This window comes from Phacochoerus africanus, chromosome 2 (assembly GCF_016906955.1).
Source record: "Phacochoerus africanus isolate WHEZ1 chromosome 2, ROS_Pafr_v1, whole genome shotgun sequence".
Taxonomy (NCBI): domain Eukaryota; kingdom Metazoa; phylum Chordata; class Mammalia; order Artiodactyla; family Suidae; genus Phacochoerus; species Phacochoerus africanus.
The window spans coordinates 104,882,877-104,898,113 of NC_062545.1; the positions used below are offsets into that span (position 1 = coordinate 104,882,877).

The 15,237-nt window shown below is 33.7% G+C and overlaps 1 protein-coding gene across 1 annotated transcript in view; it reads left to right on the forward strand.

The window, feature by feature from the left end:
• The window catches only part of DCC (DCC netrin 1 receptor), a 1,209,032-nt gene that overhangs the window by 956,880 nt on the left and 236,915 nt on the right, over nt 1–15,237 (forward strand). The window contains exons 13-14 of the mRNA XM_047769428.1: nt 2,161–2,302; nt 13,977–14,087. Coding sequence (XP_047625384.1) covers nt 2,161–2,302; nt 13,977–14,087 — 253 coding nt within the window. The remainder of the gene's footprint in view (nt 1–2,160; nt 2,303–13,976; nt 14,088–15,237) is intronic.

The following is a 15,237-nucleotide window of genomic DNA, read 5'->3' on the forward strand; positions in this document are numbered from 1 at the left end:
TGTGGATTATGATTCAACATATGAATTGAGGGCTAGGGGGAGGCAAAATTCAGCCCATAGCCATGTATTTTGACCATTGTATCTATTCATGTAACAAACATTAACTAAGATGTACTTTTATTACTCCCCAAAGTCTCCTTGTATCCATATCCAACTAATACTCCAGTGCCATTGCCATAGCAACTATTTTCTGGTATGTATTAATATAGATTAGTTTTGTCTATTGTTGAACTTCATATCATTGGAATTACGCAGTATGTACTCTTTTGAGTATGATGTCTTATGAAGTCCAATCTTACAGTATAATTTTCCTTCCTGTTTTCCTGAGGATTCCATATTTCTCTGTTGTTTTAGATTTTCTGTTCGTTGGGCTTCAAACACTTTTCTTTCTCAGTTTGCATTCTCATCTTTCTGAAGCATACCCTCATTAGCATCCTGGTAAAAGGATCAAAAAAAGATATCTTGGAAATCATTCCTATCTGAAATATTCCTGTACTTCTTACCCATGTGTTATATTTTCATTATACATTATAATTTATTTGAATAGACATGGAATTCTAGGTTTGCATGCTGTTTTCTAACTCCAAATGTTTTGTTGAGAAATCTGATGCTATTCTTGCTCCTGATCATTTTCCATGTGACCTTATTTTGTTTTCCTTCATTTTGGATCCTTCCTTCCCCATGAGGCTTGAGTGTTTCACAGCACTATACTTTAATGTGGTTCTTTTTCATTTGTTATAGATTCCATAATCCATTTCAGAATGGAGTCTCAAATCTTCCACTTCTGTCGGGTTTTTATTTGGGGGGATGAGTTTTTGCTTTTTGTTTTGGATTGTTTTGTTTTTGCTAATTTTCTACCTTTCATTTTTCCTGCTTTTTCATTCTCTTATTAATTGGGAGTTACATAGTATAAGCTAAAGCTCCAATTCCTTATCTTTTATCTTCAGTTTCCTATCTTTGTCTTTTCTTCCCCTCACTGAATTTTGAAAGATTTCTATTAATTCATCTTCCAATTTATCTATTAAATATCTTATTTGTATAAGCAAATGATAATTTTCATAATCTTAAAACTCTCTTTATTCTCGTATTTTTATCCTATTCATGGATGCAGAATTTTCTCTTAGATTATAAGGGTGTTAATGACGGTTTTTTGATCCTTTTTTGAATCTACACTAATGCTGTTCCCTTCATATACCATTGTCTTCTTATGCGTTTTTTTTTCTTTGTGTTTTATGCTAAAGCCTTTCTTTTTCAATGTCTGATAGCCTTAAATTTTCAGTTTGCATGAAAATGAAGTACTGAAAGTATTATTACAAAGTGCAAATTCCAGTGCATGAGTGAGGTTTATTAAGTAGGGGCTTCATCATTGTGGAGTTGATCAGGGACCTGCCTGTTTTCTATATGGCCAAACTTTTAATTTTCTCTAGGGAGTAATGGTCTGATATTCTACATGGGACCTATACACCTGGTTGCCTTTGCTATAGGTATCAGATGAAGGAAGAAAACTTGGGTGTCTTACAACTCTATTCTCTTCTGTGCTTGGTATCTCTGAGTGTGTGGCTTCCATGTCAATATCACTAGAGAAAGACTCTCCCAGCTTTGGCAAGTTCAAGGCAGGTTAACAGACTGGTTTTGTTGAATGTGGTAGAATTTTCAGTCCATCTTCTATCTCAGAACCATGCCTTAGTCCTGACTTATAAGGTATTTAGGAAGCAACAATTTCTAGTCTTCCCTGAATTTTGTCATGCTAATCACCTTGTTTTTATTAATATATCTTAAAGAGGTATTTAGGTTTCATCTCTTTCATTTGGTTCAGTCACTTTCCTCAATTTGCACCTCTCAAAATTTGTTGTCTTTCATCTGCTAGAGTCCTATTCTCTATTTCCTTATGGGTTTATACCATTTAGAATATTTTACTGTCATTTTGAGGGCATTTACAAAGGAGAGATAATAATATATGTAATCAATCAGATAAATTGTGTGTTTTTGTCGAAATCAGACAAATCATTGCAAGAATGAATTTATTTTGGTTCTAACAGACAATCCTTAAATCTTCTTGCATCTCTGCTTTATTTGCACTTAGGTTTGGGTCAATTCTTTGACTCTGTCCTGTTGTCCTTCCTTTCTCCAATGTTTTAATTTACCTCTTTTATTTTACAGAGTATCAAAGTAAGCTGGCTGCCTCCTCCATCAGGAACACAAAACGGATTTATTACCGGCTATAAAATTCGACACAGAAAGACAACCCGTAGGGGTGAGATAGAAACACTAGAGCCAAACAACCTCTGGTACCTGTTCACAGGTCAGTGTTCACATGGAGTGGTCTTCAAAGGTTTTGATGAATTAAATGCTTCAGCAGTAAAATGTACTCTCACTTTGAGAAAACATTCATTTTTTTTTCCTGGTAGGTGGCATTTCCTGATCTGAAAGAGAATAACCTTTATATTTTTAACTTGATATTCCCTATAAAACTTTCGCTACACATTTTGCTTCTGGATTGTCATATTAATATACATGTATCATTGAATTTTTATCCATATTAGTTTTTAGCTGATTCAACAATAGCTTCCGTTGTCAAATAACTTTTAACTGTTTAATAACTTTTTAAGGTTGCATAATCAAATGGTTCCAAGTTTAAGTCACTTTGAGTCCTGTTCCCCCAATCTCCAGGAGTGAGGATGAGGTTGGAAAGTGGGGAGAGTGTTAGTTTGAGGAATAAAGAGAATACTTATTCTACTTTCCATAAGTCTAAGAGTAAATTAATTTATACAGCAATAGTGGTAAAACTCATAGTGGGTCAATGTTATTCTCTGAAAACTGGACCAAATTCCATTCAGTATTTAGAGATTTATGTATAAATATATATATATATATATATATATATGTATATGTATGTATATAAGATGAGTAATCATATATTTCTTTTAACTATTAGAACCTTTAATACATGTCACTCCCAGTTCCTGGAAAGCAGTGACTGAGGCAGGCTTTCAAGTTAATGTTTTTGGGGTACAAGTCCAGGAGAACAAGAGTGAGGGAAGAAGGGACATGAGCCTGGGTCAAGGGGGAGGAGAGGAGAAGAAATCAAACAATGATGAGATATTATTGTGCTGGCCACAAGTTTAGAACAAACCCAGTGATAGCCTGGCCTTAAAGGATGTCACTAGAGAGGCTGCATGAAATACAATGTCTCACAGCAGATGGATGGCAAGAGTGAGCAGTTTCCCTCTTGTCTACCAGTCAAAGTAAGTCCACCAACAGGACTACAGTTGTTAACTATGTTATAGCTCCAGACAACCCCTTGGAAGTCAGCACTTCTGGTAAGTGTGCAAACATGGAATTCTCTCCTTACCCATCAGTACTTGATGTGGTGATTGCTTGGTCTAGGGTATCAGCAGCACAGGGGCTTTTCAGGTTCAAGAAGAGCATGAACTAAGGGTTTAGGAAGCAAAACATATATAAGTGGATCATGACAAGGATCAGTGGGTCAAGTTGAGTATATGTGTCATGGTACATCAACTAGGTCCATGACAACATGCAAGCTAAAACTCATAACTTACAAATGAGGCATAAAGTGAACTATCACCACAAATGAGACCAAAAAAAAAATGTAACTTCTTATCCATTCCTTTCTTTATATCAAGTACTCAGTAAATTTCAATTTGAAATCACAAAACACATACACACTTTAAGCTCCTTGCCCAGTCTACAGTGTGAGACTTGATAGAAACCAAGTTTTTCCCCTCAGGTTTTTTTCTTTTATGCCTATAAAATGTTAATGTAGAAAGTCCCTTTGTGGCTCAGCAGATTAAGAACCCAACATAGTGTCCACAAGGATGCAGGTTTAATCCCTGACCTCAATCAGTTGGTTAAGGGTCTGACGTTGCTGCAAGCTGTGGCATAGGTTGCAGGTGTGGCTCAGATATGATGCTGCTGTGGCTGTGGCATAGGCCTGCAGCTGCAGCTTGGATTCAACCCCTAGCCCAGGAACTTCCATGTGCCACAGTTGTTGCCATAGAAAGAAATAAACAAACAAAAAATATTAATGTAATGATGAGAATGCTTCCAAGGTAGATTGTCAAAAATTGCATTACCTATCTCATATCTAGACAAAATCTCCAAGGCAGTATTGTTGAATTTAAGCAAAGTTGTGATATTCTACTATATTCTTTAAAACACTTAAGAAAAAAAGTCAAGATCCTATGTCTTTTTCCCTGATAAATTGATGGGAAGGAGGTCAAAATAATTGAAGTCAGGCATAGATGCTCATTGGGATATTTGGTCCAACAAATACATAGTTTACTTAAAAAGAAATCACCAAAATTAAAAAATATTGCTTAAAAAACTTTGTAAAATTCCTAAGCGTTAATATTTAAATAGAAGAAGAGGCTCTAAGGATAATTTAATCCAAGCTTTGTATTTTAATAGATGTAGTCATTCAAAGCCCTGAAATTTTTTTAATCATTGCTTTTCCTTCTAAAATGAAAAATATTAAAAATATCAAATATTTTTTATAAAATATTTATGAGCATTGCAATAGAAAAACTAAGGACTGAATATTCAATTTATAGAACTGTAAGTGGCCAAAAATCATAATAAAATGTTCAGTCTCATTAGTAGAGAAATGCACATTGAAAATGACAACATTTTCCTTTGATTAAAGTAATAAAGATAAAAATGAATGATGATACATTGTTTTAGAAAGCATATGAGAGTTTGGAAAGCATATGAACTCTCATATACTACTTTTGGGACAGAAAGTTTCTAGAATCTTTCCATAAAGCAGTATGGAGATATGTGCTATATAGAGATGTATATACGTGTATGTATATTCATAAATGTATGATCCAGGCTTTCAACTTCTTTATTCCAAATCTGCAGACATGTTTTTTGCAAAGTTTCAAACTATAAACATGTTCATTGCACTGTTACTTTAATATCAAATAATAATTTTTTTTGAAGACACTAATTATCCAACTCTAGGCAAGTATGTAAAAAATTCAGACAGTCATATTGTGGAAAATTGAAAATATTGTATGTAAACAAATTAAATTACAAGTTAAATATTTAAAACATGTTAAGCAAATAACTCACTTCTAAATCAATATTATTCTAAATCATTAATCCATATTTATAAATCAAAGAAAAAATTTACAAGAATATATTTAGAACAATATATTCTAAATACAAATATTAATAGCAATTATTGCTTATTTGTGTAACAATAAAATATATCTTTTAATTGCATATGTAAGGTAAAAAACAAAATATCCAGACTCTGAACTCATAGCATAAATTTTGATTACCGAAAACTGAAGAGTTTTTACCACTAACTTTAACTCTATGTCCACTGAACAGCTAAGAAGGGACTGGTCAAGAAAATAAATGAATAGTAGCCATATAGCCAAAAGAATTTACTGATAAAAATTGTTTAATATATTTGGGTTTTTTTAGCCAAATGGAATGTAACACACTGAGCTCAATATTATCAAATCAAAACTTCGACTCCCTAACTATACAAACTTTTAGGATTTTCTCTCTACAAAATTAAAATCATTTTAAAAGATAACTCTACAGAGCATCAAGTATTAACCTTTTTACTGTCAAAGATGCCATATTAGCCCTAAGGCAGGTCATAACAAATTACCACAAACACGATGGCTGAAAACAACAGAAATTAATTTTTTTCAATTCAGGAGAAACCAGAAATTTCAAATCAAGGCATCTGAAGGATTGGTTCCTTCTGGAGGCTCTGAGAGAAAATCTGCCCAATGTTTGTCTCCTAATCTCTGGTGGTTGCTGGTAATCCTTGACATTCCTTGTGTTGTCAATGCATCTCTCAGATCTCTGCCTCCATCTCTGTGTGACTTCCTCTGTATGTCTCTCTGTCCTTTCCTTAAAAAAAAACCATTCGTTGGACAGAGAATCCATAAAAATCTGGGATAATTTCATCTCAAGATCCTAAACTCATTACATATATCAAAGCCACATTTCCAAGAAAGGCTATATTTGGATGTCCCTACTATACCATATTCTACTCATTACAGACTCCCTTCATTACTTTTCTTCTCAAGGATAATCATTTTGAATTATATCCTCTATTAAAACTTTATTTATCCAAAATAAATAATTCAGTCCTACATCTTTATTCACCTAAAATATATGTGACAATTAGCACTTCTCATCAGCATAGGATAACCCATCTCCAAATTGGTTTAATAGCATTTCAGTCAAAACAAAGAAATAGGATGAATTAGCTTGTTATTGAAATACTGCACAAATGCCCCTCCCATCTTTATAGATTTGTAGGAATCTGGACTCCAGATTTGAAACCTTTATTCATCCTGTTCCTTATTCATTTCAGTAGTTGCTAAATGCTTTGGGGAATGCAAATATAATCTGCTCAGTTATGTTTGTAACTGTACTTGATATTTATCGCAAAATAAGTCACAGAGACTTCATTCTTAATTTGAATTAAAGAATTTAAAGGAGTCAGAGATTAGCCTCATACTCTTTAAATATTAAAAGCAAGTTCTGTAGAGTATCTCCCTTCCTCCCCCCATCCTGTGTCCCAGCTTTAGTATAAAGCATGTTGCTTTCCTAAATGTGGGAATGTTTTTAATGCTATGAAACACAAAGGAATCAGAAAGTACTACACACTGTAGATTGGCTGGGGCTTTGACTTGTCCCCAGGATATATTTAGTTACTTACACACTTTGTAGTAAGCAGAAGTATTTGATTTTCTATATGAATCTGTAGCACTGTAAAATGTATAGGATTTGACCCCATGTTTTCAGTACGTGAAAGACACATGGTTATATTGATTTGGCTGTTAGAAAATTAGAAATGCTAGAATGTTTCCTTTGAGTGATATAAATATTCAAGTGCAGAGACTGAATTTTTTTTTTTTTTACAGTCTTTATCTGTTAGGCAGGTGTTTTTTGTTATATGTGTGTGTGTGTTTGCTAGGATAATGAGACATTTGCAATAACAAAGTAATTCGGAGTTATAACAAGGATTTTAAATCACTGCTATCAATTTTATTGTGGGAACCCAAGTCACCTAAATTTTTAAAGTGCTGTTTTTATTTTTTGAGTGCTCTTCAGAGAAGGTTGTTTGGAATTGAATTTAAGAGTTTTCCTGTGCTTCATGGCCAATGTAAGAATAACCATAGTGGTAAACATTCATTGGTATTTTATGAACTGAAAAATTAAAACAATAGCTCAACAATTTTATAACAAGGTTAACATTAGAGGAATAAAGGGGAATTATATTATTTGAATAATACATCATCTGTTGACCATAAATGCTAAAAAACTAGAAATAGAAGCTGAAGTACCAGAGAGTTTTAAAGCATTATATTATTACTTATTGGGTATGGAAACAAGCAGAAGACAATCTGTTTTCAACAGAATTATTTTAAAGCTAAGAAAAGAATTGCTACCTATACCATACTTCTTTTGTTTTTTTAATTTTTAGTTGTTTTTCTTTTTATGGCCACACCCATAGCATGTGGAAGTTCCCGGGTGAGGAGTTGAATTGAAGCTACAGCTGCCAGCCTACACCACAGCCACAGCAACACAGGATCGAAGCCACATCTGTGACCTATATCACATCTTGTGGCAACTCGGGATCCTTAACCCACTGAGTGAGTCAGGGATCAAACCTGCATCCTTACAGACACTATGCTGGGTTCTTAATCTGCTGAGCCACAACAGGAACTCCAATAACAAACTTCTTTTAGGATAAAGTTTTACTTAGAAGCAGCTAGGCAAACACACACACACATAGACACAATGAAGTTGAAATATAGGTCCTCGACAAACAGAACAGGAACCCTACAATTCATCTCATCCAAATCCCTTGTTTTATAGAAGTGGTAACTGAGGTCCAAAGAATGATATTGCTAAGATATACAGTTAGTTAAAGAGATGATCCCAAGTGTATCACAGACATTCTGATTCCTAGTCATGTGCTCCTTGTGCTATACAATCTTGTCATCTTTAGCTCACTTTATTGTGACTCTGCCTATTGTATGTCTATAAATGATCATTGATATTAGAAATAATTTCAATAACAATAGTAAAAGCCATCACAAGTTCGACAACAGCTACTGTGCTGAAAACAGTATGGAGGTTCCTCAAAAAGTTAAAAATAGGGGAGTTCCCATTGTGACTCAGCAGTAACGACACTGGCTAGTATCCATAAGGATGCAGGTTCAAGCCCTATCCTTGCTCAGTGGGTTAAGGATCCAGCATTGCCATGAGCTGTGTCATAGTTTACAGATACATTTCGGATCCCACATCGCTATGGCTGTCATGTAGGCCAGCAGCTGCAGCTCCGATTTGACCCCTAGCTTGGGAAGCTCCATATGCTGCAGGCATGGCCATAAAAAGCAAGGAAAAAAAAAAAAAACTTCAAAATAGGACTACCACTGAACTAGCAATCCCATTTCTGAATATATATTCAAAGGAATTGAAATCAGGATCTCAGAGAGATAGCTGTGCTTCCATATTCATTGCAGCATTATTCACAGTAGCCAAGGTAGAGAAACAATCCAAATGTCCATTGATGGACAAATGGACAAAGAAACTGTGTTATATGCATGCAACAAAATATTATTTGGCATCAAAATAGAAAAAAATCCTGCAATTTATAATAATATGGATGTACCTGGAAGATGTTATGCTAAGTGAAGTAAGCCAGTCACAGAAGAACAAATACTGCATGATTCCACATATATTAAGTATCTAATATAGTCAGAGATAAAATGGTGGCTGCCAGGAGAGAGGGGGAAGGGAAAATGGGGAATTGTTCAGTGGGTATAAAATTACAGTTATTCAAGATGAGTAAGTCCTAGAGATCTGCTGTACAACATAGGACCCATAGTTAAAAATACTGTATTGTGGACTTTAAAATTTGTTTATAAATTATCTCATGCCAAGTGTTCTTACCATTAAAAAAAAAAAAAAGCAAGAGGAGTTCTGTTGTGGTACAGTGGTTAAAGATCTGGCATTGTCACTGCAATAGCTCAGTTCACTTCTGTGGTGCAGGTTCAATCCCCAGTCCAGGAATATGCTGCAGGCACAGCCAAAAAAACCAGCAAGAGGACAAAAGAGTTTATTAGAGGTGATAGATAGGTATATTACCTTGACTGTGGTAATGATATCTTAGTATATGCACATGGCCAATCTCATTAAAATGAATACATTAATTATGTTCAACTTTTGGTATGTTAAGTATACATCAATTTAGCTTTAAAAAACTGTAATAAATAAAGCTTTATATATTTTAAAAATTTAATCTTTATAAAAATTTTTATTTATATATACTATTTGTTGAGAAAACTTAGGCAAAGAAAGTGCACTAGCAAGTTTTTAAAGATCACATAGCTAATAAGTGGTAAAGCTAAAATTTAAATATAATTTTGCCTAAGTTGAAAACCTATATTCTTAATTCTGAAATTGTAGGTAATATGTTATTGACCATAGGTGATGATTATGTGGTTGTCTGACTATGAAAATGGGTAGTGAAATAATTCAGAGATGGAAAGAGATATTGATTGAATAATAAAAACTGAAGATTAATCTTGCAGCTGGAAGAACTGAGTAACTCCAGAAGAGAGTACATCCAAGCTTTCCTATTAACTTATTTTAAAAATATGGATTGAATATATCCACTAGCCCAACTCAGGATAACAGCTTTGAAAAATGCACACACAAAAGAGCTTTTTATTACAGACTGGTTTCCTTCTATCCCATCTCCAATGTATGAATTTTTGGGGTACCAACCCTGATAGTTGATATCAAAAAGTCTTTGAACACTGCATGTATGATGGATTGATTGATTTGTTTATTGATTCATTCATCTCTGAAGATGTGCAGAAAATGCAAGTGTTTCAGTGACAAATCTCCCCCACCGTTGTGCATGCCATAAATAATGATTTCTCAGAGGCAACCTTTGATGCTCAGAGTTGGGAAGTGGGTAGAGATGCCTGGAGATGTCCAGGTTGGCCAGGATTTTTCCAGAAGCGAACATGCATCATTATCCTTAAAGACAGGTGTGCTTTGGGAAGCGAGGTTACTGTGGAGCTCATGCCTGGGATTATTAGTATATCAAAAGTCCACAAATAAGTTTTCTGTGTATGAAATCTTCAACTTTTGTTGATAATATTCTTTCGTATCTGAAGCAGACATCTCAATGAGTGTTAAGTTCAAGATCTAAAAGAAATTAGCAGCAGATGCTAAGAGGGTGCCTGTCCAGTTTTCTCTATTCCCCACTTTGGCCTATAGAGGGAGGTAGTTCTGTTAACTCTTCTGTTTTTTAAAAAGTGTGGGTAGTTAACTCTTCTTTATATTGAATTTGGAGTTTTCTTGATCTCCAGGTTGATCCACTGTCCATGACAGAATCATCATTTCTTTCATGCCTAACAGCACATTATTCAATTCTGGATGTTACCATGACAGACGAAAATGTTTCTGATGTTTACACAGTGCTTTACCTAAACTACCAATCCCTGGTAGGTTTCAGATTAGCCTGAGTGGATCAGCAAGAGAACCAACCAAGAGAGTTCTCTGGGGCCCTTGAAAGAGACAAAAAGTCTTTAGATCTCAGAATTTTCACCCACAAACAGTCCAGGTTGTGACGAAAATACCACACAGCCCCTTTGCTTAATATTGCTGAGCCTTATTCTCTCTAAAGTGGGAGTGATAATGTATTTTGTGCCAGAATAGTACGTTATTTGAAAATCTAGTGAGAAAATAATCTGCAAATGTTAGTTATCTTTGCATCTATTAAATGCTTAATTTCATAAACTATTTTTACAAGTAGTTTGTCACTGGATTCTCTAAAGAACAGTCAAAAGGTTAAAAACACAAGTGTTGTTACCTAATAGCCTTGTATAAGAAATTGAGATTAAAAGAGCTTTCTGCAAATCTGAAACTTGCCTGGCCAGGTAATCCTTAAAGCAAAGAAACAGGGATATTTGCAACTTAGAATTCAAGGTAATGTCCCCACTGACTCTCTGATTCTGCTTATGCCTGCTACCTACACTTATCTAGACCTAGAAAAGGGTCATAGGTTTAATTCTATTGATAAATATCTGGTGCAGAAGGTACTAAATTTAGAATCTAAAGGTTTCAGTAAAGTTATTTTTAAAAAGGAATTTTTCTTTCTTTTTTTGTGCTGCTGTGTAAAACTGGGATTTATCTGTAGGTAAAGCAGATTCAATGCAATCTAAAGAACTTTTTTTTTTTTTTAACAAACAAAACTGTTGGAGTATGTTTCCTCCCTTGGTGAATTTCTCATCTTCCAAAAAATTCCTGCTTTACTTACAGTAAAACTGTTGAGCTCTACAGCATTAGATGGGCCATTTGACTTGACATTAAGATCTTTTAATATTGGTCTTTTATGTATATTTTTTAATTTTTATACTTAATCCGGAATGTCTAGGTGTTTGTAGTGAAATTCCACACCAATATTGTGGAATAAAATGCAAAATAAAAAAATTAAAGCCAAAATATAATGCTTCAAGGTAATTTAGCAGGATTTTCAGAGTAAGCTAGACACTAATCTACATAGGATGTTCAAATTTCTCTAGATACCATAGAGAAAAAGATACAAATAGCTACTGTATATGGATGGAAGAGATATTCTGATAAGTAGCTTATTCAAACTACTAGTAGGCTTTTATTTTATTGAAAACTGACTTAATGATCCTGACAGTATACAAGTCAAAATTTGGCAACATTGTAAGAAGTTAGCATTTCTACTTTATAGTGAGATATTTTAATTACCTTTTAATAAAAAATTGATAGTTTTTTCACACAAAATGTCACTTGATTCAAAGTCAAATGAATGGAACAGATATAGGGCATTCAGAAAGTTTTCCATGTACAGGTCAAGATATTGCATGTGATAAGGTGGTGTATCAGGTCAGGGTTCAGCCAGAGAAATAGAATCAGTGGAGATATATACTAAGAGATTTATTGCAAGGAATTGGTTTAATTGATTGTGATGGCTGATTGGGAAATTTCAAAATCCACAGGGCAGGCCATCAGGAAAGGTACCTGGAACAGGAAATCCTCAGCTCTGCTCTTAAGGTTCTCTACCTGATTGAATCTGGCCCACCCAGATTAACTAGGATAATATTTCTTATGTAAAGATAACTGAATTTGAATTTTAATCACATCTAAACATGGCTTCCAAGCAGCACTTAAATTAGTGTTTGATTGAATAAATGGGGACATTAGCCTTAGCCAAGTTGATACATAAAACTAACCATCACAAATTGTATTTCAAATCAGTCATTGGAGATTGATTAATATAATTGTCCATTCTTTTCAAAGAAAAATAAATTTCTACTTAAGGCAAAGGAGTATAGTCTTGATGGACTAAAACTATTTCAGGTGAGAACACTGTGAAAGTCATGAGCTGCAATGATTAGGTAAACATTTCTTCTCAGAACTCTCTCCCTGTGAGTTTTTTTTTTAATTTCTGAGAACTGGATAATCCCTCTGCTTCAGGAATCAACAACATTGCATATGAAGGTGTACAAATATTAACATAGATCAATGCCATGTTAACTAAGGGACGAATCAAAGTGAGCATGGGTCTACTTAAGACACGACAAAGGCCTTGTGTCCAAAAGTATCCATTCACTCCATTGTTGGTGGTGTTGGATATTGTATTTTAACCCAATATTTCCTTTGTGCTAAGAATTGCTTCAGTGGATCTTTCAACAGTTGTTCTGCATGTGTGCTTTCCATGTGTACATCACTATAGTGGGTCTATGGCTATTCAAGTAAAACACTGATAATGACAATAACAACAACAGAACCAACACAATTCTCTGTCCATGCTTTCCAGTCTATTTTATAAAATTAGAAGCCTCCCAATAGGACAGTATTTTTGTGGGTGGGTTTATGAAATTGTCTTCTCTAATAGTATGAGTTAAGTAGTAAGTTAGAATTCTTAAGATCTACTCATCTTCTTGTGCAAAAATATACACATACATAATTTTGTACTTGATGTAAGCATTATTTCTCTTATAGTTTGTATAATTTATGAATTTTCCTTGTTACCAAATGTTTGTGTCATTCCAAACTGATATAAAAAGCAAAAGAGAGGTGGTATTTTAATTTTATCAGTGGTGTTCAACTCCTCGAGGTTTAAGAACTTGCCAGTTTAAACTGAATTCTCAATGTCTCAAAAAGTCATGTGGTCTTTTGATAGGTGTCATTTATTTTACAAGAATTTGTCATGTTAATGAACTGCATTGAGATTTAGTCAAAAGGAAGGTTTTTAGGCTAAAAATTAACACACCTCATGCGATCCACGGGGACCTCTCATTTCTACGTGTGTTCTCTGGGTACTTTAAAATCAGCTCTGATGTCATCACTGTGTACAACAATATATGTCCAAATTATCACAGAGATAGATTTTCTTCATGCTCTAGTATGGAAGCTGCTGCAAAACAAAGCATGCCTTTGTGGATGTTTTTGAGAGATAAAGACCTAGTATTTTCTCCTGAAGTGCAGTGGTTTTGGAGTTTTCTTTCTTGGCCAAAGAAAACATATCACTGACCTTGAATGAGTGTTGGAGCATAAATTTTCAGATTGACTTTTCTTGATTTATAAGCAGACTTCTTCTGGACTGTGAGGAAAAATGATCCTTGCTATTTTTGATTATTTCTTCATCGTTCATATTTTATATTCTGCATCTGCCCTGAGGCTATTTTCAGGGATACATTTTTTGTAAACTGAAAAAAAAAAGTGAGAGTAGATGAAAAATAATTTGATTTCTTGCTGTAATATTCCAACCTCTTTAGCCAAAATAACAATAATTACCACAACAATCATGAAATAATGTAAATCATGTCTACTATTGTTAAAATTTTACAAAAACTTTTGAAACCCACTACAAGTATTCTTTATTCAGTAATTTTCATTTTCTTCTGTGGAAAATTCCTTCACAGGACTGGAGAAAGGAAGTCAGTACAGTTTTCAAGTGTCAGCCATGACAGTCAATGGCACTGGACCACCATCCAACTGGTACACAGCAGAAACTCCAGAGAATGATCTAGATGGTGAGCCCTTATACCAATCATTGTTGCTTTGGTTTCTGTCTTTTCGGTTACTTCTGCCTCAGAGTACATTAAAAAATTGATGAACTTCAACATTGACAATATTTATTCTTCCTATATCATTATATGCAAAACAAAAACAAAACAAAACAAAAACTGAATGAATATAAAGTCTTCAAAAATGCCATATATATATGTATATATGTGTATATATATATATATGTTAATGAGAGTCATCATAGCAAATTACTTAAAATATAATTTGAAATAATTTTTCTTTTATTTTGAATAATTGACCTTAACCTTTTTCTTCACAAGAATTGCTACAATTTCTGATAATAGCCATAAAATATAATTACTTTATAGCTTCCTCTGAATCTTTTATGATGCTTTTTCAAAATAGCAATATGCATTTTGACTTGCTTATGATATAGTCATTAATATTTGACACTTCTTTTTTTGTGTAAAGGATGGTCTGCCTTATTTGCTTAATTGATTGTTATCTTAACACTTGTGGATGAGATATTGTGATTTATATAAAAGTCACATATCAATACATTAAATATAGCAACATTTTCAAAATTATCAGATGAGAAATATCTCTTGGAATAAAAAGCATCATGACTAAATAAGAAAATAAAATTCATGAGAAATGGGAAATGGAAGCAACAGAAAAAAGAAATGATAAAATCAATAGAAATATAAATAATATAAATAATAAAACAGAAATATACGCTAGAGGATTAGATTTACACATGAGGAGAAGTATAAATGTATAAAAGTAAGATATTTGAAAAAGAGGTAAATTATCAGTAAACTTAAAACTAGGTGTTCCAAACTGGGACCTAGAAAAATGTGGCTAAAAGAATAACCTCGTGGTATTAAAAAATGTGTTAATTCAGAGTGGCTGCTTAACCACATGACAATGGAATTCACTTACTCCTTCACTGATAGACCTGAAAATATTCAAGTTACTAGAAGGTAAAAATTCTATATCCTTTTCTTTTCTTATTCCTTTTCTCTCTCCCTCCCTTCTCCTCATCACCATTTCTCAAATCTGTCCTCCCTTCCACTTCCTAAATTCTGTCTTTTTATTTTCTTCCTCCTTGATCTTTCCCTTCTTCCCTTTCTAAACAATTCATGGGTCATTCAT